The sequence below is a fragment of the Eumetopias jubatus genome, unplaced genomic scaffold, assembly GCF_037043125.1.
Source record: "Eumetopias jubatus isolate StellerSeaLion01/CBP00866 unplaced genomic scaffold, mEumJub1_p1.0 scaffold_7, whole genome shotgun sequence".
NCBI lineage: Eukaryota > Metazoa > Chordata > Mammalia > Carnivora > Otariidae > Eumetopias > Eumetopias jubatus.
This window is the reverse complement of record NW_028274813.1, coordinates 1,016,607-1,039,595: the sequence shown is the minus strand read 5'-3', so window position 1 is coordinate 1,039,595 and position 22,989 is coordinate 1,016,607. Positions and strand designations below refer to the sequence as shown.

Below are 22,989 nucleotides of genomic sequence, written 5' to 3'. Positions count from 1 at the left end.
CACATCTGGGGCACAAGGCGGCCTTCCTGCAGGCCCCAACCTGTGGTGCCCCCCTGGCCTGCTCTGTGGGCTTTGCCGTCCCTCCCACCCCCATGAATTCGCAGCACTGCTATGCTTAACCTGAAACCTTCCCTTCAAATCCAAAATTGGGAAAAGGCACCTAAAACAGTCCACGTCTAGCTTCGTAACAAGGTTTCAACGAAACAAGCTATCAAGAGAGAAACGAATGAAAGAGTGTGAAGCTGAGGCACGCGCTTTCCTATGTGTCTGTGAATGGCGCGTCCCTTCCAGCACACGAAAACGCCTCCAGTGCTAAGCCACGGTTCCTGGTTAGAAACAAAGTGCCTCCTGGGGAGGTGTGTCTGTCCCTCCCTGTCTGTCGGCCTCCACCGTGGGTCTGTGGCCAGAACACTCTGGAAAAGGCCGGGTGTCTGCTTGTGTCGTGGCTCCTGAGGCATCCCAGCCTCTCAGACAAAGCCCTACTGGAGGACTCCGATTTGAGGGTGGCAGGGTGAGGTGGGCCTCTCTGCGGGCCCCAGATGGCCCCTGCGCAGGCGTGCTTCGGGGTAAGGCAGGCTCTCTGAGCCCCTTACCTTTGTCCTCCCAGGCTGCACGCTCTGTGGCTGGCTGCTTTGTTTCTGAAAAACCTCAGCTTGGCCCCCGGAGGGAGGGACCATGTCACTCAGCACAGGGACGCGGCCTCTTGGGGGAGGGTCTCAGCTGGGAGTGAAACCCCCAGGCCTAGTGTAGCTGTACCCCTCTCCTGACCCACCCTGCCAGACCCTGCCTTCCTGGCCCCAGGGTACCATCCTGTGGGTTATCCGGGACTGCACCCCCAGCCCACCCTCCCGGGCCCTGCACTCTGCCTCCTTGAAACAGAATACGCTTGTAGAGGATGATGGGCAAAGTGCGGAGCAGCCCCCGCAAGCAGACTGTGAAAACAATCCTCTCGGCAAAGCTCCAGGGAAGGCAGAATGGGCTAAGAAAGCACCTCTCCATCTGCAGAGGTCCTGCCTTCCCCGGGGCACCGGCCACCAGGTGTATTCCTCAACAGGTGGACAGATGGGTCCCGTTTCCCTCTGTACCCTCCTCCAACCTGCCGGGGACTGACCATGGGCACTCTGGTTCTAAACCAAAAGTAACCCCCAAACTGTCCGCCTCCCAGCTGCTTCTCAGACATTTCTTACGACCTGGTGGAGCCCGTCCCTGCACAGGACTCCCTCCTGCCCGACGTACCGATGGCCGGCGCGTTGATGCACAGCTCCCTCGCCAGAAGAAGGAACGTCTTCCCCAGCACATACACGTTCACCTGTAGGGAAGAAGCCACAGCTGAGGACAGCACTGGGACTCAGGACACGTTTGCTTTTGTTGCTTACGACATGCATTTCACCGTTCAGTCTCTGACAGCCCTGCCCCACCCCCAGGCCCACCCTGCTTCCCAATCCCAGGCAGCTTTTTCAGACCCTGCACTGTCTCAGCAACAAGTGGATCTGCTGCGAGAGAGACTGCTGAGGTAGAGCCCAGAGCTCGCTGTGCGTCATTCAGAATGTTCTGCACCCTGCGTGCTCCCTACTGGGATCCTTGTCTGGGTCCCCGCGGACCAGCTCCGTCATGGCCGTGGGTCTCTGCAGGCCTCCCCCCACCCCCGTCAAATCCAAATCAGCTGTGGAGTCCACCGCCTGACCAGATTGCTTGCAACTGAACACAGGTTCAAGGACTCTAGGGTGCAGACCTCCAGTGTGGCGGAGCCTGGAGGTGTCCTAAGGGCCGGTCCTGTGCTGACCAAGGCCTGGTGGGGGGGGGGGGGCTGTGAGGAGGGGCTTCTGAGCCGTGTTTGACGACAGGCATGGCAGAAGCTGTTCTGCTTGGATAGGGTGCAGATTTGGGAGAAGCCCAAGCTTAGCCCCTTCCACCTGAGCTGGAGAGCCCTGCCCTGCCCCTGGGACTCGCAGGTCTCAGTGTCCTGGCCCTGGCTCCCTGCCTCTGGTCTCCCTGTAGAGTCCCTTTGCCTTATCAAGCCTGGCCTGTGAGGTCCGGATGAGGGCCCCTTAGCCTCACGCCCAAAGAAGCCACCAGAAAAGACTGCGAAGAATCATCAAGAGCGCCCATCCGGGGCTCTCAGGCAGCACAGGTGGGCGTCTGCAGCCGTCAGGGAGCACTAAAAAATGGTACAAAGTCCACTTGGAGGAGATGGAGGGTGCAGTGCGGTGCGGGGGGCCAGCACTCCACACCTAGGCCTCCTTCTCCAGGAAGCCCCCTTCATAGGGCTGGTGGCTCACAGACCTCGCCTTCTGAAGGGATTCTGCCCCTGGCCTGCCCACCAGAGTGCACGCACAGTGTGTGAGTGTGTTACTGTGTGTGCGTGTGGAAGCGTGCATCTTCTAGGAACACCCCAAGCTCCTGCGTCTTCACCCTCCCGACTTCATGCCCCTTTGGACCGGAGTGGAACTCACCTGCCCGGAGTGTGCTGCCCCCTCCCCACCTCCCACCTCCCTGACCCTGTCCCAGGCCCATGGAGACCTGGATGCTGCAGAGAAGGGTTCTCTGGAAAAGTTCAATGTTTAAAGGCTTGTACAACGCATGTTACTGCCAGAGATGCTGACATTCATCAGCAGGCATTAGAAACAGTGACACAGACTCTGAGGACCCCTCCCTGTGTTTGTGGCTCGTCTCCGTGGAGGCGGCTGGTGACAGCCGGGTGTGGCTGGCCAGCCTTCCCACTCCTGTCCAACGGGCGGATGGGCTCTGCACGAAGACGGCCCTGAGTGGCCCTGTGCCAGCCACGGCTTCATGGGGTGCCAGGACCCCCCCCACTCAGTTCCTGCCAGGGGGTGCTCAGCGGGAGCTGAACCCTGAGCCTGTGTCAGCCCTTGGCGGCCCTGCACCAGCTCCCTGTGTCCTTGCTGGGAAGGCCCAGGAGGGGACAGGCTATGAGCATACGCCCTGACCGCGCACCGCACATGGAGCCCTGGGCTTCCATGATTCCAGCAGGTTATTATTAGCGTGGCCACAGACTGTTTCAACCGGACTCCTGAGAGATGCCATTTATAAAGATAGCTGGGAGGGCAGACCCACAGGCAGCATCTGGCTTACGCGGAAGTTGAGCTGTCAGTGCGGGGGGGCCCTGCGGTGTGTCAGGGCACCCAGACCCGACCAAGCTTTCCTCAAAGGCGTGGGATCTCTGTGAGTCCTGCACACACCCTTCACACTGTGGTCACGTCTGTTCTCCGTGACCCCCTGCTCTTTCCGAGTCCCCCGTGGAGCGATCCCCCTGCCTGCCCCAGTCCCCTGTCCCCAGGGACGGGACACATGCAGAACCTCGATGGCCCCACCCTGTAAGTGTCCCGCCCACACAGGTGTGCTTCTTGCTGGGTCTTTTTCCATCACCTTCAGTAGTTTAGAAACAACAGATGCAACAGAAAATGCTTGCCTGGTACCCAGACAGGGTCCCCAAATAGACGATAATGTGGCTTTTTATATTGTTGAAGATCCATGCATGTGAGTCCCTTTGTTTTTCTCTCAAAGCATCTCCCCTCAGACCAATTTCACCTGGGTCTTTCCATTGGCTCTGAGGCCGGGGCCACCCAGCTCCCAGGGCAGCGCTGTGACCCTGTGTTTACTGCCCCCCCCCCACCGGTTTGGAAACAGACCACACCCCGGTGTGTCCTCTGTTCTGTGGACCAGCCTCCAGCCTGGGTGGCACAAGCCCCAGTCCCAGCCTCCCTTGGGAACGGGGCTCAGGAAGGAAACCAGTCTACCTGGAGCAGGTCACTGAGGTCGAGGAGCATGTCTGTGGTAGGAGTCAAGGAATGTCTGCACCCAAGCCCACGGGCTCCGGCTGCCCGACCCCTTCCCCAGGGCGCAGACCGGACACGCAGCACAGGACCTTGGTGTGAATCCGAGCTCGGCACCAGATCTCCCAGAAGGAGTGAGGCGTCAGGCCGACTGGAACCTGTGAACCACTCCCGGGGCCAGTGGCACAGCCCTCAGAGTACGCGCGGCCTTCACAGAGGGGCCCCCAGCCCATGGGGCACTGACCAGAAGCATGGACACTCACACCACCCCTCGAGCAGCTGCCGAGAGCTTGCCAGCCACAGCATGTGGTGTCTGCCCCATGATGCGTGGCTCCTGGGGGACAGACACGCACAGTGGGCCACCCTTGGTGGCCGGCGGGCACCTCTGCGGTGCCGGTGCTGGTGGGGACGGCTGCAGGGACTCTGGCATGGGACCTGTCCTCACTCGTCAGCAGATGACTAAAGAGTAACCAGATGAAATCCTCCGTGATTTGGAATGCAGCTGGACACGCACACTCACACGCTGAGTAAGGCACCTGGTCAGACGCAGCGAGACGTCGTGTCACTCACGGGTCTGCTGTGCCTTTGAGATGGTAACTGAGTCAGAGCCAGACCAGGTGTTGGGAGGGAGACCCTGGGCCCAAACACAGAAGAAAGTCCCTGATGCCACAGGTCCCACGAGGTCCCAGATACCCCCACCACGACCTCGAAGGCCCTTGAATAAAAGGCACCCTGTTTCTCGGTCTCTGAAGGCATGCACTCGGGCGGGAGGGTCTCCACAAGATGACAGAAGGCACAGGTGCAGACTGACCAGCTGGCAGGGCCAGGTATGGAAAGAAGAGCAGGGAGCAAAAGGAGCCGTCCTATGGGACTGAGCGGAAACCCGTGGTGTCGAGACAGACGCACGAAACCAAGCCCGGAGGCAAAGCTCCAGAGACGGTAAACGGGTTCAGTGGGTGCCTCGGGGGCGGGGGGCGGCCTGACCAAAAGGGCTGCAGGCTGGTGTCACCCGGATCCTGCTGGGAGGTCTGGTTGCAGAGATGCACACATATGGCAAAACTCTAATGGTACCATTAATGCTTGTGTATTTTGTTTTATGCCAATTTTCCCACAAAAGGGAAATGAGCAATGTAGCAATACCGAAATCTAGTCCATTAATGACCTGCCAGCTGAAGGGCCTATGGGGAACAGCAGAGGCCTGTGCCGGAAAGCGTGAGGCTGGGGGAACAGTGGGGGGGGAGGTGTCCACTGTGTGGTCCCTTCGACCCTGCCAGGGGTCTGAGAGTCCCCATGGTAAAATGACAGGGAAAGCGCGCGTATCTCACAGAGGAGACTGGAGTTCACATCGTACCCGCGTGCACAGGCCTGGCGTCCTTGAGATGCTAGAGGCGGTAATACACGTGGCCGGTGTGCACTGGCCACCTGGACGCAGTGGCAGGCTCAACCGCGTGTGTCCCTACATGGGCATCCACATTCCCCTCGTGACCTGTCTGGGGCCCAAGCCTGCTCATGCCCTCAGGGCCCAGCCCGCGGCGGGTCCCCCGACTCACAGGCCTTTAGGGGTGTTCTAGTGGCTTTGGAAAGTCTTCTGTCCGGCCTGGCCCAGTGGGCCTGTGTCTCTCCCTTTTTGCTAAGCAGCTACTCCTAACCTTCCTGGCACAGGGACACCAAGCAGACCTCCAAATTTGCTGGAATCCTAAAAAAGTCAGCACGGATGAGGCCTGTCTGCTGGTGCTGAGCTCATCTGACAGCCTCCCTCCTGGTCCCTGACGTGCCCTGCCCGGTGGGACTTCTGCTCAGTGAGCACCAGCTTGGAGTGCCGGCCCTGGAAGAGATGCGTAAATGCAGAGAATGGCGGCACACAAAACACCGTCAGAAGATTCTAGACACTCCTGAGAGTCCAAACAGACCACAACGCAGGGGGCTCCTGCAGACCACCAGCGGGCTTTGAGGAAGTGTGCCTGGGCCGGCGCTCCCAGCCGCCATGCCAGGGCCCTCAGGACACCATCTGGCTGGTCTGTGTGCTGTTTCCGAAGAACCATCAGACTTGACTTAAACTCAGGCCCGTTTTCAGTAAGTAGAAAAGTAGACAGATTTAAAGGCAAAAGCACACGAGATTACTGGACAACCTCGCGCCGCGTCCTTCGTCAGGGTGCCCGAGGGGAGCACCAGACAAACAGCTCTGACGTCCAGTCCAACAGAAGGTCTGGCAAGCGGTGCGTGTGCGTCCAGCAGACGGTGGGGACGGTGGGGTGGCTACGCTACGAGCCGGTACTGTCACTCCCAGCCCCGACAGAGAGAGACAGGGAGGTCGGGAATGGAGGCACAGTCAGCACCAAGGAGCGGACCCCTGCACCTGACGCAAGAGGGTGACCTGCCCAGCAGCGTCCACTGTGCACTGTCCGACCCACATCCCCTTCCGCAGGCAGCTCTAGCTCGGACTCATCTTTGCCCAGGCAGCCACACCATGTGGCACTTACTTATGGGCCCAGCACGTCTCTGTTTAGAGAGGTACTCACAGCCATGCCCCAGCAAGGACAGAGGCCACCAGGAACCCTCAAGGCCCTGCCACTGCGCCAGCTGCGCCTGGCAGAAGAATGAGTACCCTGCAGGGCGCCGGCGCCCGCGTACACACTCAGCGCGCACACACACACACACACACACCGGCTCACGCTCCCCGCTCACACTCAGCACACACACACACTGGCTCACACTCCCCATGCGCACTCAGCACGCTCACACACACACCAGCTCACGCTCCCCACACACTCAGCACACACACACACCCCGGCGCCCACCCCCGTGCACACTCAGCACACACACTGGCTCACGCTCCCTGCACACACACACCGGCTCACGCTCCCTGCTCACACTCAGCACACACACACACACACACACACACCGGCGCCCGCTCCCCGTGCACACTCAGCACACACACCAGCTCACGCTCCCCACGCACACTCAGCACACACACCGGCGCCCGCTCCCCGCTCACACTCAGCACACACACACTGGCTCACACTCCCCGCACGCACACACACCCCCAGCTCACGCTCCCCGTGCACACAGCGCACACACACCGGCTCACGCTCCCCGCGTACACACTCAGCACACACACACGCACACACACTGGCTCACGCTCCCCGCGCGCGCACACACCCCCAGCTCACGCTCCCCGTGCACACAGCGCACACACACACCGGCTCACGCTCCCCGTGCACACACTCAGCACACACACACACACACCGGCTCACGCTCCCGTGCACACTCAGCGCACGCACACACACCGGCTCGCGCTCCCTGCTCACACTCAGCGCACACACACACCGGCGCCCGCTCCCTGTGCACACTCAGCACACACATGCACACGCACTGGCTCACGCTCCCCGTGCACACACTCAGTACAGACACACCGGCTCACGCTCCCCGCGTGCACACACACACACCGGCTAGCGCTCCCTGTGCACACTCAGCACACAGCACACACACCGGCTCGCGCTCCCCGCGTACACACTCAGCACACACACACGCACACACACTGGCTCACGCTCCCCGCGCGCACACACACCCCCGGCTCACGCTCCCCGTGCACTCAGCACACACACACACACCCCAGCGCCTGCTCCCCGTGCACACTCAGCACACACACACACCAGTTCACACTCCCCGTGCACACTAAGCACACACACCGGCTCATGCTTCCTGTGCACACACTCACACACACACACCTGGCTCACGCTCCCCGTGCACACACTCAGCACACACACACACACACACTGGCTCGCGCTCCCCGTGCACACAGCACACACACACACCGGCTTGCGCTCCCCGTGCACACACTCAGCACACACACCGGCTCGCGCTCCGCGCGCGCGCACACACACACCGGCTCGCGCTCCCCGTGCACACTCAGCGCACGCACACCCCCGGCTCACGCTCCCCGTGCACACTCAGCGCACACACACACCGGCTCGCGCTCCCCGTGCACACACTCAGCACATACACACACCGGCTCGCGCTCCCCGTGCACACTCAGCACACACACACACACCGGCTCGCGCTCCTCGTGCACACACTCAGCACACACACACCGGCTCACGCTCCCCGCGCGCACACACACTGGCTCGCGCTCCCCGTGCACACTCAGAGCGCGTGCACACACACACACTCTGGCGCCCACTTCCCGTGTACACTTATCCTGCTCCCGGAACAGTCCACATCCCCGGCACAGTACACCTGCTCCCAGACAGAGGCCCCGGCAGGGGCATCCTGTGGTGGGGTCTCCCTTGTGTAGTCACTCTCCAGATAATCGACACAGGCCACCATCATCACTCTGCATGCCATGCCCACAGTCCAGAGGTGCCTGGAGCCCGCCCTCCCAGCTCTGTGCCAGGGCCCGGGCCAGGAAGCAGTGTAGGAAGGGCCTCGGGCCAGATCCCAGGTCAGCTGCGTGCACCAGCCCACCAGTGGCCCTGCCTCCCTGACTGCTGGGGGAGGGCAGAGCTCAGGCCTGCAGCCCCGGCGCACAGAGATGGTCCATCCTGTGCTGGCGGCTGCCAGCTCAGCACACCTGCGCGTGGGGCTCAGGCTCAGCGAGGCGCTAAGCAGCACGAGCCCTGGTGCAGCCCTCACTCAGGCATCCCACTGACCACTGTGCTGCAGGTGTCCACTCCCTACTGGCTGGAGGCAGGCCAGCATCTCTGACTGGGGGGCTCTGGGAAGGTCAGCACTCCTGATGCTAGGAGCTGCTGTGGCTGAGAAGAGGGGAGGGGAAGGGAGGCTGGAGCCGGAAGCTGCAGCCTGGTGGCCACAGGGAGAGCCATGAGGAGAGCCACAGGGAGTCCAGGCAAGGAGGGAGCAAGGCCTGACCTTCAGTCAGGGAAGGCTCACCCGCAGCTGGAGGCAAACCCCACCCAGGGCCTGGCCGCAGAAGCAGAAAGAGCCAGCAGGGGTGAATGCCAGGCTAGGAGGGGCTGTGGCTCACCACCATGAGAGCGTGCAACGTCGCCCTCCAGCACGACGCACAGGAGAGCAATCCAAAAAGCCAGACACAACGCAGGAGAGCAACTAGGAGCCACGCCTGTGGGGAAGACCCTCAAAAGAAAGAGGGCCAAGCACAGAGGCCTGGGGCACACAGAGTCCTGCTGGGGGGAAGGTGACGCTGAGGGTGCGGGTGTTTCCCAGACAGCCAGGCTCAAGGGGCCGGACCGTCAAGAGCAGGCAGCACCTGCCAGAAGTGGGCCAAACGGCGTGCGTACAGGCTCCCTGCAGACCGTACCCAGCAGCAGCGAGTGTGGAAGGGTGGGAAGAGCGGGAACAGGGGAGGAAAGGGCCTGAGGCGAGCGCACAGCCAAGGCTCACGGTGAGGGGGCCAGCCTAGCTTCCCGCTCACCGCCTGCCCACCACAGGGTGTGAAACCCCCTCCGGGGAACAATTACACACAGGCCCCACAGTTTTTCAAACACAATATCCATCAATTCAATAAAAACTTACCAAGCATGAGAGCAGGCAAGACCAAATAAATACCAGTAAAAATAGAACCACCAATGACCCTCCTGTGGGCTATTAAAGACTTTCACGTAACTTAAGAGATGGGGGAATTTTACCAAAGACTTAGAATCTAATAAAAAGTGATAACTGAAATTAGGAAGTTATTTAATAGGTAGGTTTAATACACGGTTAGACAGAGCCAAGGAAAGGTCGAGGGAACTCAGGTCACTGGAGAACACTCAGACTGAAACAGAGAGGGAAGGAAAACAAATAGAACGGGAACCCCCAAACCCGAGGTGGGACGGGATGCTGTGCGTGGGCCTGGAGCCCAGAAGGGAAAGGGGGGCACACACTGGACCGGACAGCACGCTGCCCCCGACTCGCCCAGAACAGACAAAATACACAAAGCCACCAATCCTAGCAGTTCTACAAACAACAGGACAAAGGTACCCCCTCCCAGCAGCAGCAAGGGGAGCTGAGAGAAGATGCAGAGTCCCTTGGACCCTCGACAGGACAGGGAGCTGGGGAGCAGGGTGGCCGGCGGGTGCCGCAGAAACGACCACCAGCCACCCCAAACATCTGCCAAGTGAAGATGTTCCACACAAATCAGAGCGGAGGAAATCTTTCCAGCAGGCAGACCAAACACGGAGGAGAATGGTCCGGACCAACGCACAAAATCAGGATGGGAAAGGTGACGACGGGGAAGTGTGAATGAGCCTACAGGATCAGGCAGCGGCGGCAACGGTGAGGCAGCGCCGTGGGGTCCACGTGGTCCGTGTGACCTGGGGGGCGTGGGCACTGCAGCTGAGGCAGACTCTGCGAAGTCACGGCACAGGATGGAACCACTAGGGCGGTGGGCAAAACGGTGACAAGTATGTGCAGAACAGACAAGCTGTTTAAAGGAAAACAGGACAAAATACCCGACTTCTCTGACAGGTGGTGAGAAGGAGAGAACCAAAGACAAATGGAACGAACAGAAAAACAGTGGTGGAATTAAACACAAATATACCAGTAAGACGTTTAATATTTTAAGACTGGATTAAAAAATTAGAGACACACACAGTTATACGTTGCTCACAGGAGACAGTGTGAACTATGTCAGGAGGGACCGGATCTCCAGATGGAAGAGACGGACCGCGCACACACGAAGAGAGAGAGCAGGTGTCCCTGGACCGCGTCGGATGCAGGAGAATCGCAGGGAGAGGTGCTGGGTCATCAGGGGAGGTTCCGTGAGGCTCAGAGTCATCCCCCCCAGGGGAGAGACCGTGTCCGGTCTGCGTCCTCCCAACAAGGCCGCCCCAGCACAACGGGAGCCAGCGGGGTCGGGGGAAAGAAGCGAGAGGCTCAGCGCTCTCCTTCTCGTCTGGCAGGCAGATGTCAGCAGGGATGAGGTGACCGTGACCTGATTGGTATTCCAAGAGCACTCTGCCCAGCAACCATGGACAGGCATTCTCCCGAAACATACCACTACCAGTGGACCGTGCGCTGAGCTGCGAATCAAGGCACAGGAAATGCGGGACCACATTCGGTGGATGCCCGGGCCCACACACAGCTGCGCTGGAAACTGATCATACAAAGATAAGAAAACCCCCAACTGTTCTCAAAACACTCAGTAGACTTCTACGGGACTCAGGGACCCGAGACAAAGTAACAATGTCAATCAGAAAATATTTTGGAGCAGAGTGATGATAAGAAGGTGACACATCAAAGCTGTGTGATGTCACTAAGCTCTGTCTAGAGGGAAATTCAGAGTCTCAAGTGCTGTTACTAGAAAAACAGAAAGACTACAATCAAGAACCTGAGCATCGGTCTTAGGAAGCAAGAAAAATAGTAAGTCAAACCCAAAGAAAACAGAAGGAGAAGAAAAACAGAAAGAAATCAATGACACAGAAAATAAGCGTGCACCACAGGTCAATGACCAAGCAGAAGTCTGGCTCCTCGGGAGGACACCGGGGCGCCCCCTCCGTGGGTGGGGATGGGCACAACCACCTAGTGGTGCCGCACACGGTTTAACATGGAGTGCCCACGACATCCTGCGCGTGCGCCTGCACCCCCTGAGCCTCCCAGAACAGACCCACAGAGCCGGACAGACTGCAGACCGTGGTCCGAGACACGGGGGCTCCGGGGCGGGGCTGCTTCCCAGGCGACAGGGCAAGGGCCCCGCTGAGTCCTGGGCTCTACTGGGTAAACTGCGCGGTATGTGGGTTACATCTCCGTAAACCCTCACCCAGAAAAAAAGACTCATACAGCTGGCAGCGTCCCAGCAAGGTGGAGCAAAGGAAGAGGAGCACAGAGCACCGGCGGGAGACGGGGAGGGGGCCTGTACCGCGGGGCAGCGTGCCGAGCAGGTATGATGACTTTACACCAACACAGGTGGGGTCTGAAATCATGGGAACGGTGCCTTGCAAGGTAAAATGGAGCACAACTGACAGACAGGCACCAGGTCTGAACGCTGCTGTGCGTGTTGCCGAAATGGAATCCATAATTGCGACACTGCCACAAAAATGCTGAAGGCCCAGAGGGCTCTGTGGTGGACTCGCCCAGACGTCTAAAGAAGAAACAGTGCTGACGGCCTCCAAGCCACCGAGTGCGACATCCCCCCGACAAGGACACAACAAGAGGAACAGCAACACAGACCGACCACACAACTTCCCATGCGACACGGGCAGAGACGCCCGACAATGTCTACAGAGGGTAACACGCCACGGCCAAGGCTGCTTTACCTTCTGAAAGTCAGTGCGATTCAGCTCAGCACCTTTTAAGGGACAGACCCCACATGATGGTCACACTGACAAACACGTGGGAGACTCACGCCCTTCCTGACAAGAGCCCTCGGCAGCAGGAGAGAGGACATGTCCTCCACCTGATAAAGGGCGTCTGCCAGAGCCCACAGACCTCCACAGTGGGCGTGGACAGCACCATCCGTGGCCCAGGAACAGCCAAGGATGCCACCCTCAGTGGCAGGCACGCCACGCAGGTGACAGACACACAGATCGGAAGGGATGAACTAGAGTTGGCCGCACACAGGCACGCTAAGGAAACGAGAGATCCCGACATTCAAACAGGAAGATTAATAACTGAATTTTGTACTCTCGGGCATAACATCAATGTATGAAACTGGACGGTCCTTGTGTGCATCACCAAGAGGCCGTCGACGTTCATGCAAACACTTGTTCAGGAATAAAGCGAACAAAGCATGGGAAAGGCCCCTTGTCCAAAGTAACACAAGGTCGCCGCAAGTAGGGAACCCCAGAAGAAACAAGGGATAGTCACTGATTGAAAGAATCAATATCGTTCACATCAATGTCTTTTTCAATCCCCCACAAGTGGATCCATAAACCCTAATCAAAAAATGACACAAGACTTCTCATAGGAATAGACAACCTGATTCAAAACCTTGCATAGAAGGACAGAGGGCCAAGGGCAGTGCAGACGCCCGAGGCAGCAGGGCGGCTGTGGCTGGAGGCCTCCCCATCCCGGTCCTCAGATCATGGCTGAGCCGCAGCTCTGGCAGTCTGCTATTGGCCCACAGGCAGGCGAGCGGACCACAGGAGGGCTCTGAGACGCCGGTGGCAGACCCTCGCGCACCGTGTGCTGGACGGCCCATGCAGAGAAGCAAACCCGACCCCTCAGAAATCCCAAACTCTGGGCTGCCTGGGTGGCCCAGTCGTTGAGCGTCTGCCTTCGGCTCAGGTCATGATCCCAGGGTCCTGGGATCGAGCCCCGCATCGGGCTCCCTGCTCCGCGGGAAGCCTGCTTCTCCCTCTCCCACTCCACCTGCTTGTGTTCTCTCTCTCGCTGTGTCTGTCTCTGTCAAATAAATAAATAAAATCTTAAAAAAAAAAAAACTGTAAATGGTCTGTTTAAAAAAAAAAAAAAAAAAGAAATCCTAAACTCCAAGGGGACCCGTAAAACCGAAAGCTTCTGGAAGGGACCCCATGAGAGTATTTCCACGACCTGGGGCAGGCAAAGCGGTGCACACATCAGCCGTAAAGGACACGACGTGAAGGTGAGCCTCACTTAGAGTTCTGCCCACAGGAAGGTCCCACCAGGATGGACGCAGCCGGGAGGGGAGGCTACTTGCCACACAGACACCTGGCCCGGGCCTGGACCCAGGACACAGCCGTGCACAGTGCTCAGGGCAGGACTGACCTGCTGGGCCAGCAGCCCCAGGGCTCCAGAAGCCCCCGGCTGGCCAGCACGCGGTGCAGGCAGCCCGCTCCACGTCAGCGTCTGGTGGCTTTGAATCTGCAACTTCCTGTGCCCAGTGACACCAGCTGCCTCTCACACATGCCAACCAGCCGTCCCGCGGCCGTCTTTCAACCACGGGCCTGTCGGCTACACAGACACCCAGCAGGGCCCATCAGAAGAGTGAGCTCCCAGTGAACACGGACTCCGGGGCTGATGTGCCTACACAGGTTCATCGGTGTAACCGACGCACCGTCTGGGGGGAGGGGGACGTGCGTGGGGGGTGGGGCCCACGGGAAATCGCTGTGCCTCTCCCACAATCTCACTGTGAACCTAAAACTCATCTAGAAAATAGTTATTTAAAAACATTTTCTTGGGCGCCTGGGTGGCTCAGTCGGTTAAGCAACTGCCTTCGCCTCAGGTCATGGTCCCGGAGTCCCGGGATCGAGTCCCACATCGGGCTCCCCCTTCTCTGTGGGGAGTCTGCTTCTCCCTCTGCCTCTGCCTGCCACTCCCCCTGCTTGTGCTCACTCTGTCTCTCTCTCTATGTCAGATAAATAAATAAAATATTTAAAAAATAAATAAATAAAATAAAAACATTTTCTTTAAACTCCTTGGTTGTCCTTGGAGACACACAGGGAGGGGCAGAGGGAAGCAGGTAAAGGTGGGCTGGGGGCTGGTGGCAGAAGGGACAGTCCCGGCCTGTGCTGCCCTCTGAACAAGCAAGAAACAAAGAGCTCCTCCAGCTGGAGACACGGGAGCAGCAATGAAGAGACGTGGCAGGAGACAGAGTCCCCCGAAGTGAAGGGGAAGTGGGAGCCAGGAGAACACGCGAGCAGATGGCGGGCTGTGCCGTGAGCAAGAGTGAGGCCAAGGGAGGAACCGTAAGCGGCTCGAGAGGCCGCGGCAGGGACTCTGGGTCCACAGCTCGGAGAGAACAAAGGCCTCCAGGGAACAGCACGCCCACCCCAGGCAGAGCCCAGGGTTGGGGCACCCAGCTGCTCGACAGGAGCCCGGGAGCGGAAGACTGTGGGCACTGCTGTCCAAATCCTGGAGTCCACCAGGCCGTCCCCAAGAGCACTGGTGGAAAGAGACCACCTGCAGGAAACCACCGGAGGCCGTGCTACATGAAACAAGGACACGGGACCAGAGGCGAACGGAGCCCAGAGGGATGGCGGACAGCCAGGGTGGAGGGCGAGGAAGCCCAGAAGGCTCTCCCAGGGGAAGCACCAGCCAGAATTCTGCCGGCGCCGTGCAGGGGTGCAGGTGGTCCAAGCACAAGAGTGGAACAGACCCCCGTCCTCTCCAAGAAGGCCCAGCCGACGGCGGGGGGCAGGAGGACAGCGGGAGAGCAGCCAGCCACAGGCGGAGTGCGCTCTGTCCTCGCCAAGGTGCCCAGCTTCCCAGTTCCCAGCTGGTGAAAAGCCACTCGAGTCCAGGAAGCCTCATAAACAGCGGATTACTGGACTGACTGAGCCCAGGTCGGAGGGAGGACGGCCCACACGGAGGCCCCCGCAGCAAAGGATACGCGGTGTGCCCTCCGTGCGGCACACCAGGTAGAGGCAGGCCGCGATCACGTGGGCCATCTTGCGGCCGCGGGTCAGGTGCTTGCTCACGGCCATCTTGAAGAAGTTGAAGGCTGTGTCCAGGCAGTGCTGGTTCAGCTGCAGCTGGCTCCCCAGGTGGTGGATCTGACGCCTCCCTAGGACACAACATGAGACGTTACCACTGGTTCCCAGCGGGAAGGACACAGACTGGCCCTCCCCCTTCTAAGCTGTCGGGTTCACTTCTCATGTGTCCCCAGCCTTCTGTGTGGACACGGGGGCCTGGGATTCGCACTCCTCTCTGCACCGAAACGGCATCGGTGCCTGCACAGGGTTGTGTGTCGGCCAGGCTGGGGCTACTCCTCACCGCTGAACATCACCACGTGCTCCACACAGACACGACCTCCCGACAGGGGCTGATGACATGGCCTGACGGCCATGGGCCCCACAGCTGCGTGCCCTGGGCCTGCTCCAACAGCCAGGAGCCTGGCCATGCCCACCCAGCCTTCCCAGCAGGGACCCATGTGTCCTGGCCAGCTGCCCCCAGGCCAGCCTCCAGCCTGCCATGCGCTGCCTGGGCAAGGGCAGGGGCGGCACCTGGCAGATTCGGGGACGGAAGGGGCTGCTGGGATGTCTGCGGACTCCGCGACATAATGTGCACTCCTGCCCCTGGGTAAGCCCCTCCCACAAGCTGTGGGCGGCAGCAGGAGAGGAGACGCACCCGCTGTGTGTGTGGACAGGAAGGGCTGCCGCGGGCCACGGGCCACACAGCACAGAACCAGGAAGCCCAAAGCCCACATCGGGACAGAGCAAGAGCTAGATTGTAGCACCCGCCCACAGCCCACTCCCAGCGACCACCGTGGACCCCAGCACACAGACTCCCCACTGCACCCAGCAGCCCTGGCTCCCCAGATCCACTCTCTCTTGGTGAAGGCCACCCTAAGCTGGGCCAGGGAAAGAAGGCAGGGACTCGTGCAAGTTGCCCACAAAGAGCTACGTGCAGATTCCCCTGCCCTCTGACAAGGACAGTAGTCTGGGGAAGGCGAGGGCTGTGTGGCTTCCTCAGGTCCCACGGCCTGGCCTGCCCGCCCCACAGACGTGGCAAACAATGACCGCCAGCCACAGGCGGGGACCCCGGGAGCCAGTGCCCCGAGGGACCAGCAGCCGGCATGTGCTCTGGCAGCTGGGGGGCCAGATGGTCAGCACCCCTCCCAGTGGAGCACCCCTGCCCTGCCTGGAGCCCTCCAGCCGGGCTGAACCGACACAGAACCACAGCCCTGACTGACTGGACAGAAAGGGGCCTATCACTGGCTCCCCAAGGGCACACACACTCAGCCCAGCACGCCTGCGGTGGAGGGCCTGTGAGCCCCCTACCTGTTAGCTGATGCCCATCTGGGAGTTCTTGGAACAAAGTGGGGGGCTCCCCGGTGGCTTGGGGGCTCGGACTGATTGCAGTTATCTTATAATATATTGTATATAATTCACATACTGTAAAATCTACCCACTTAAGGTATACAATTTAATCATTTTAGGGGCGCCTGGGTGGCTCAGTTGGCGAAGTGTCTGCCTTCGGCTCAGGTCATGATCCCGGGGTCCTGGGATGGAGCCCCGCATCGGGCTCCCTGCTCCGTGGGGAGCCTGCTTCTCCCTCTGCCTCTGCCACTCCCCCACTTGTGTGCACATGTGTCCATGCTCTCTCTCAAATAAATAAAATCTTTAAAAAAATAGTTTTAGCATATTCATCACAATTCAGAATATTTCATGACCCCAAAAGAAACCCTGTGCCCATTAGCAGTCACCCCCCCAGCCACCCCCAAGTAATTTTTTACTCCATGCGAGGTTAGCAAGCACAATAGGCAAACTGAATAAATCCCATGATGCAGACATGCACGTACAATTGTACAACGTTAATAAGTATAAATTCTTGTAAAACCATTCCTGATCAACTAACCATAGCTTATTCTCATTAGGCTTCCTCCCAAAAAATGAATGCTAAAAGTAAACACACTAGCACATGGTTGCCTTCCACATTTTGGCATTTTGTGAAAATTAGGCCCATCTTTCCATTCAAGCCAGTGGCAACGGCCAGGAGAGCAAGAAAATGAACCCAGCGCAGGGCCGGGGCCAGGCAAGTGCCCCAGGAACATGCAGAAAGAAGGGTCTCGGTCAGAACTGCTTGAGTCTCAGGCTCTCCGTCCACAGGACACCCCCCCCACAAACCCCCAGACCAGGAGGACCTTGGTGACACCAGCTGGGCCCCAAGGTCAGGCCAGTGCAGCGGACACTGGGGTGCCCCAGCAGGGCCACGTGTCACAGCGACTCCTGTGACCAGCTCCAGGGGCACCCCGCGACAGAAGGCCCTTTGCAGACATGACAACAGACACCGAGAATCAGCAACCTCCGTGGGAAAGGGCAATGAAAGGGAACAGCAACACCAGGCTCCACAAGCAGACTGGTAACGGAAAAAAGCTTTCAAAGCCCATGACATCCTCCAGAATATCAGAAAAGATACCAATCCACAGAAATGTATCAAGGGAGGGGCGCCTGGGTGGCTCAGTCAGTTAAGCATCTTCCTTCGGCTCAGGTCATGATCCCGGAGTCCCAGGATGGAGCCCCACATCGGGCTCCCTGCTCAGGGGGGAGTCTGCTTCTCTCCCTCTCCCTCTGCTCCTCCCCCTGCTCTCTCCTCTCTCTCAAATAAATAAAATCTGGGGCGCCTGGGTGGCTCAGTCAGTGAAGCGTCTGCCTTCGGCTCAGGTCATGAACCCAGGGTCCTGGGAAGGAGCCCTGCATCGGGCTCCCTGCTCGGCGGGGAGTCTGCTTGTCCCTCTGCCCTTCACCCTACTGGTGTGCTCTCTCTCAACCGCTCTGTCAAATAAACAAATAAAATCTTAAAAAAAAAAAGAAATGTATCAAAGGGCTATAATTAAAAAGATACAGCCCTTGACAATTAAAAATATGATCACTGAACTTTTTTTAAAACTCAAAATTAGGGGCTCCTTGTGGCTCAGTCAGTCGAGTGTCTGACTCTTGATCTCAGGGTCGTGAGTTCAAGCCCCAGGCTGGGCGTGGAGCCTACTTAAAAACAAAATAAAACAAAACAAAACTCAAAATGAACCGAACGGCTGAGCAGACACAGATAAAGACCTTGACAGTGGGCTCGGGGGTGGAGGAAGAGCGGCTGCCGGCGGGGTCCACGGGGGAGGCTCGCAGCTGGCTCGAGAGACCTCTCCCTCCAGACGGGGCGCAGACTCCTGCAGGAGGTTATCAGAAAGAACAAGGACATGGCATAAGGACAACGGACGCCATGGGGCAGCAGTCCTGCGGAGCAAGGGCTCTACACACACACCTGGGGGCGGGCCACGGGCGTGAGCACTGCGCTGCAGAAGGGAGGCGGACAGCAGGGCAGCGCGGGGGCCACGCCACACTTGGAGGAGAAGCGCGGCCCATCTGCCCACAGCTTCGCCCCCTGGCGCAGGCACACCTCCTCCGTCTGTGTGGGCCGGCCTCGGGGACTGGTCTCTAAGGAGCACAGTATGGGAAAGGTAGGAGCGTGGCAGCATGCCAGGCCCGGGAGCCCAGGTACACCCTACGTGGGGCAAAGACAAGGGATCACCCCAAATCCACAGCAGACTCCGAAGTGCCAGGACTGTTCGAGTGTGTCCAGGCTGGGAGAGATGGTCGCAGACGGGAAGAGGCCCAGGACGGCGAGGCGGCTCACAGCAACCCTGTGGCCAGGCTGTGGGCGATGCGTGCCCTAGGGAAGCTGATGGAGGGCATGCTCAGGGAGCTGTCTCTGCAACTCTGCCAGGAGACCAGAGATAGTTCAAAACAAAACTTGAAAAAGCCCACAGAACAAAAAGGAGGAATCGCTATCTCCGACCTTGTGGGCTCCAGCAGAGGTGAAGCTTGTAGCAAAGGTAACTGCGAACATCAAAAACAGAAGGCTTGAAAAAGTGACCATATCTTCCATGTTAAGAAGCTGAAAAAGAACAGGGAACTGAAGATGTTGAAGGGAGGGCGTAACGGACAGAAGACTCCAATCAAGAAGGAGACAAACAGCACAGAAGACCCACGAGCCGACGCTCTGCGAAGATTAATGCAGCTGCTACACCGATAAATCCCTAGCAAGGCCAAGTAAGGAAACGGAGAAAGCACAGCTTACCAAGGTCAGGAATGAAGAAAGGCCGTCTCCCCAAATCGGGAGACCCAGGAGCACGGGAAGAGGGTTATGAGCGACCCTGACAACAGTCTGTGTCGGAATTACTCCCGTCAATCCGAAAAGGACGTCTCATCAAAACTGACAAGAAGGAAGAGAAAATCTAACTGGTCCACTAAAACCCTATGAAAAAGCGACCCATCAAAGAAACTGCATCTTTCATCTTTAAATGTGAGAAAGAAAACTGAAGGCCCAGGCAAGGCCCAGACGGCTTCACGTCCTCCCACAGGTCCAGGAGGACACCGGAGTCGGTGCAGACAGCACACAGAGCGCCCGTGGCCCCGCGGGGCTTCTCCCAGAAGTGCGAGGGGAGCATAACATTCATAAAATCAGGGCAATTCACCGCAGTAACAAGATAAAGAGAAAACGCACATAATCATTCAACAGACACACCATGCTTGCTGACAACACGCCGGTGGCCACTGTCACGTCAAGGTCAGCAGCCGGCCGAGGACACGCACAGTCACCCCTGCCGCACGCACAGCAGCCCCACGGCAGGAGACCCCGCAGAGCCCTGGACAGGAGTGAGGCGCAAAGATGGGGGCGGGAGGGGGGATGGGTCACAGATCACAGGGCTGCCAACGAGGCAGCCACCACAAAGACCACACTTCTGAGTCAGTGCAGCAGCTCTCCACCTACTGATCCACAGAGTCCACGGAATCAATCCCAACCAAACTCCGGGCAAGTTTTCCTGTGGAAACCAACGAGATGATTCCAACTCTCTGCCACACAAGGGAGCCAGAGAAGTCGAGACCATGGTGAAGGGGGACAGAGCTGAGAGCTTCACGCAGGATTTCCGCAACAACACACCGGCCTCGGCACACACAGACCCATGGGGCGTGGTTCCAGAGACACCACGGACTCTTGGTGTCACAGCAGAGCTGGACTTGACTCTTCCACATTCAGTCACTTGGGACTAATGGACCAGTTCAGCGTCCCGAGGAAAGGACGGTCTTGCTGATGGATGGGGCACCAGGAAGTCCACAGTGAGAAATGTAAACCTCAACCACTACCTCACACCATCTGCACAAAATTGATTTGAGGTAGATCCCAAACCTAAATGCGCACTAGAAAACAACAAAGCTTCTGGGTGAAAACACCCAGGAGGGTGTCTTCAGATCTTGGGATAGACAAGAATTTCTTAAGTCACAAAACTCCCTAACCATAAAAAACAACCTATTGGGACTTCATTAAAATTAAGAAACTTCTATTTGTCAAGAGACAAGAGAGTGAAAAGCCAAGCCATCAACTGGGAAAAGGATTCACGGTACGTGCATTCAAGCAAGGACTCGAACCCAGGATGTGTGAAAACATCAAACCCCAGCAGTAACAAAATGGCAGCTCACCTTCTCAAAACACTTGTGCAAAGACACGACGGGCAGGCGCCTCCCAAGGACAGGCTCTCCCGACGGCCAAAGCACACACAGGCGGCCCACGCCGTCACTCAGCCGCAAAGCAAGCGAAATCGCCATGGGTGCGAGACCGACGGACGCCCAGGACCACCGCGGCCCCAGCACTCAGGCGGCCACGGGAGGGCGGGCGAGCGGCACAACCACACTCAGATGAGCACACACACCCGCCGCCCCGGGTGCCGCTCTCAGGCACATGCCCACCGGCAGCCACCACCGAAGGACGTCGTGCACGGGCGTGGACGGAAGGGAAGCCCCGAATGTCCCCAAAGTGGTGCATCCACATGATCAAGTCCCCACACAGCACGGATCCCAGTGCTGAGCAGCTTCCTGGGCTCAAGAAGCACGTGCTCCCTGATCTGTGAGGCACACGTCATTCATGTACGTTTACCAAGCAGTTCACTTAAGGTCAGTGCGTTTTATGCACCTTACTCTACATATATTTTACCAAGAGAAACAGACATACAGAAAGAATAGTACAGAAATGTCTCCCCAATAAAAGGGCTCATCGAGTCATGCAGAAAGCTTCAGCTCAGTGGCGCATCCCAACTCCAAAGACAGAGGGAAAACCCCAAAAGGACCCAGTCAGGAAAGATGATAAGAGAGATCAACACTCAGCCCAGCAGTCACCTTCCCTGCTGGCGGCCCTGGATCGCTGGCTCCTGCTTTCTGTGGGGTGCCCGTGGGGCCCCTCCACACGCACCCAGAGCGCGGACAAGGGGCCCGCACGGTCCGCCTCGCCGACCTGCCTGTGAACCACAGCTGGAGTGCACTCCCGACAGAACCAGAGACGGACCCAGGAAAGGTGTGGGCACCAGCACCATTCAGGAGGGAGGCCAGGAGATGGCAAACCCCGCGTGAGCGTCAGTCCCGACCAGGGCCATAGATGCTGTCAGTCTGCTCACTTCGCAGCTTTCCCGTTTCCAACGGCCAAGCAACACGTAACACACCCACAACAGCAGAAGCTCGGTTCCCAGACTGCACCCAAACCCGGCAGGTGGGGCAGCGGGCGGGATTCTGCCCGGCAGAGACGCCCACAGACATGCATCTCCACGGCAGTCAGCACACCACTTCCACGTGGGGCAGGAGGGGGCACCACACATCAGAGATGCGCCAATTACACCTCAGACAACATGCGCAAGACCTGTCGGAATCTGCCCCAAGAGCTACAGAAAATGGCAAGGAGATAAAATCGGCATAAACTTGCCACAGCACAAAGAGAAGAGAAAGATCTCCAAGGACAGGAGGTCAACACAGTGCGGGCTCACTGCCGAGTGACGACTGCGCTGGGCCGCAAGTGCCATGCAGACAGCTCTCATCAAAAGCAACAGAACGAGGGACTGGACCCGCCGGCCCCCTTCTGCCCCACAGCCCCGACTTGGGCAAAGACCGGATGCTGACAGTAGCAGGAGGGGCCGCCGTCCCCGGGCAGGAGCCCCGCAGGAAGGTCTGCAGAGGACAACAGGCAAGGGTCCTCTCAGGACTGCAGGCTCCTAGGGCCGCCTAGCACTTCCCCAAATACGTCGGCCTCAGCCCTCGCTGACACCCCACTCTGAGGATGCGGCGAGTTCTCTTTTACTGAACCAAGAGATCACTATTTCTAATAGGACGGATTGCTTCTGTCCTTATGATTAGTCTGCAGTTTTACTGCCACATGTGTGCAGCATGAATGCTGCTCTTTACAACTTATCTGGGCCTGATGCACGCACAACTCTAGTAAACACAGCATGCCGGTTTTTAGAAATACGAGTTCTCTACCGGGAAATGGTTCTTCACATGCAGAAGATCTTCAGGTCAGCCACAGAAAAAGCGCACAGTGTGGCCACAGCAGTTGGAAGGAAGTTGGTGGGGCTGGGCCAGCACCGAGGGGGCCAAGGGCAGAGCACTCCTCCAACAGAGGGTCGGCTGCCTGCCAGGAACAAGTCCGCGTGTGCACGCACCAAGAACATGGGCTTCACACTGGTCAAACAAAAGTCTGACCAAACTACGGGGAGGACGCACAGTCATCATGGGGGTTTTCACATGCCCTCCAGGGACAGGACAGGCACAACCAAACTGAGCGAGCATCACAAGGAAACCTGACCTGAGTGACAGGTACAGACCGTGTGCAGAAAAATGCTCCTTTCAAGGGCCCAGTGGCCCAGACGTGACCACGTGCTGGGCCATAAGGCAAGCCTCCACCATTTCAAACGACGGAGGTCCTGCAAACAGTATGATCTGGAATGAGAACAAACCACACTATTCGTAAACCACGGGTCAAAGGAAGAAGCACAATGGAAATGCACAGTCTGATGTGCTAACCACAAGCCCAGGGCCGTGGACGGAGGGTCCCTGAGTGTGACACC

The 22,989-nt window shown here is 58.4% G+C and overlaps 1 protein-coding gene across 1 annotated transcript in view; it reads right to left on the bottom strand.

Moving 5' to 3' along the window:
• Positions 1-22,989, bottom strand: part of BRF1 (BRF1 general transcription factor IIIB subunit) — a 53,711-nt gene that overhangs the window by 20,834 nt on the left and 9,888 nt on the right. The window contains exons 3-5 of the mRNA XM_088024414.1: positions 15,001-15,174; positions 3,759-3,790; positions 1,237-1,309 (exon numbers count right to left, since the gene is read on the bottom strand). Of these exons, the coding sequence (XP_087880540.1) occupies positions 1,237-1,309; positions 3,759-3,790; positions 15,001-15,174 (279 nt within the window). The remainder of the gene's footprint in view (positions 1-1,236; positions 1,310-3,758; positions 3,791-15,000; positions 15,175-22,989) is intronic.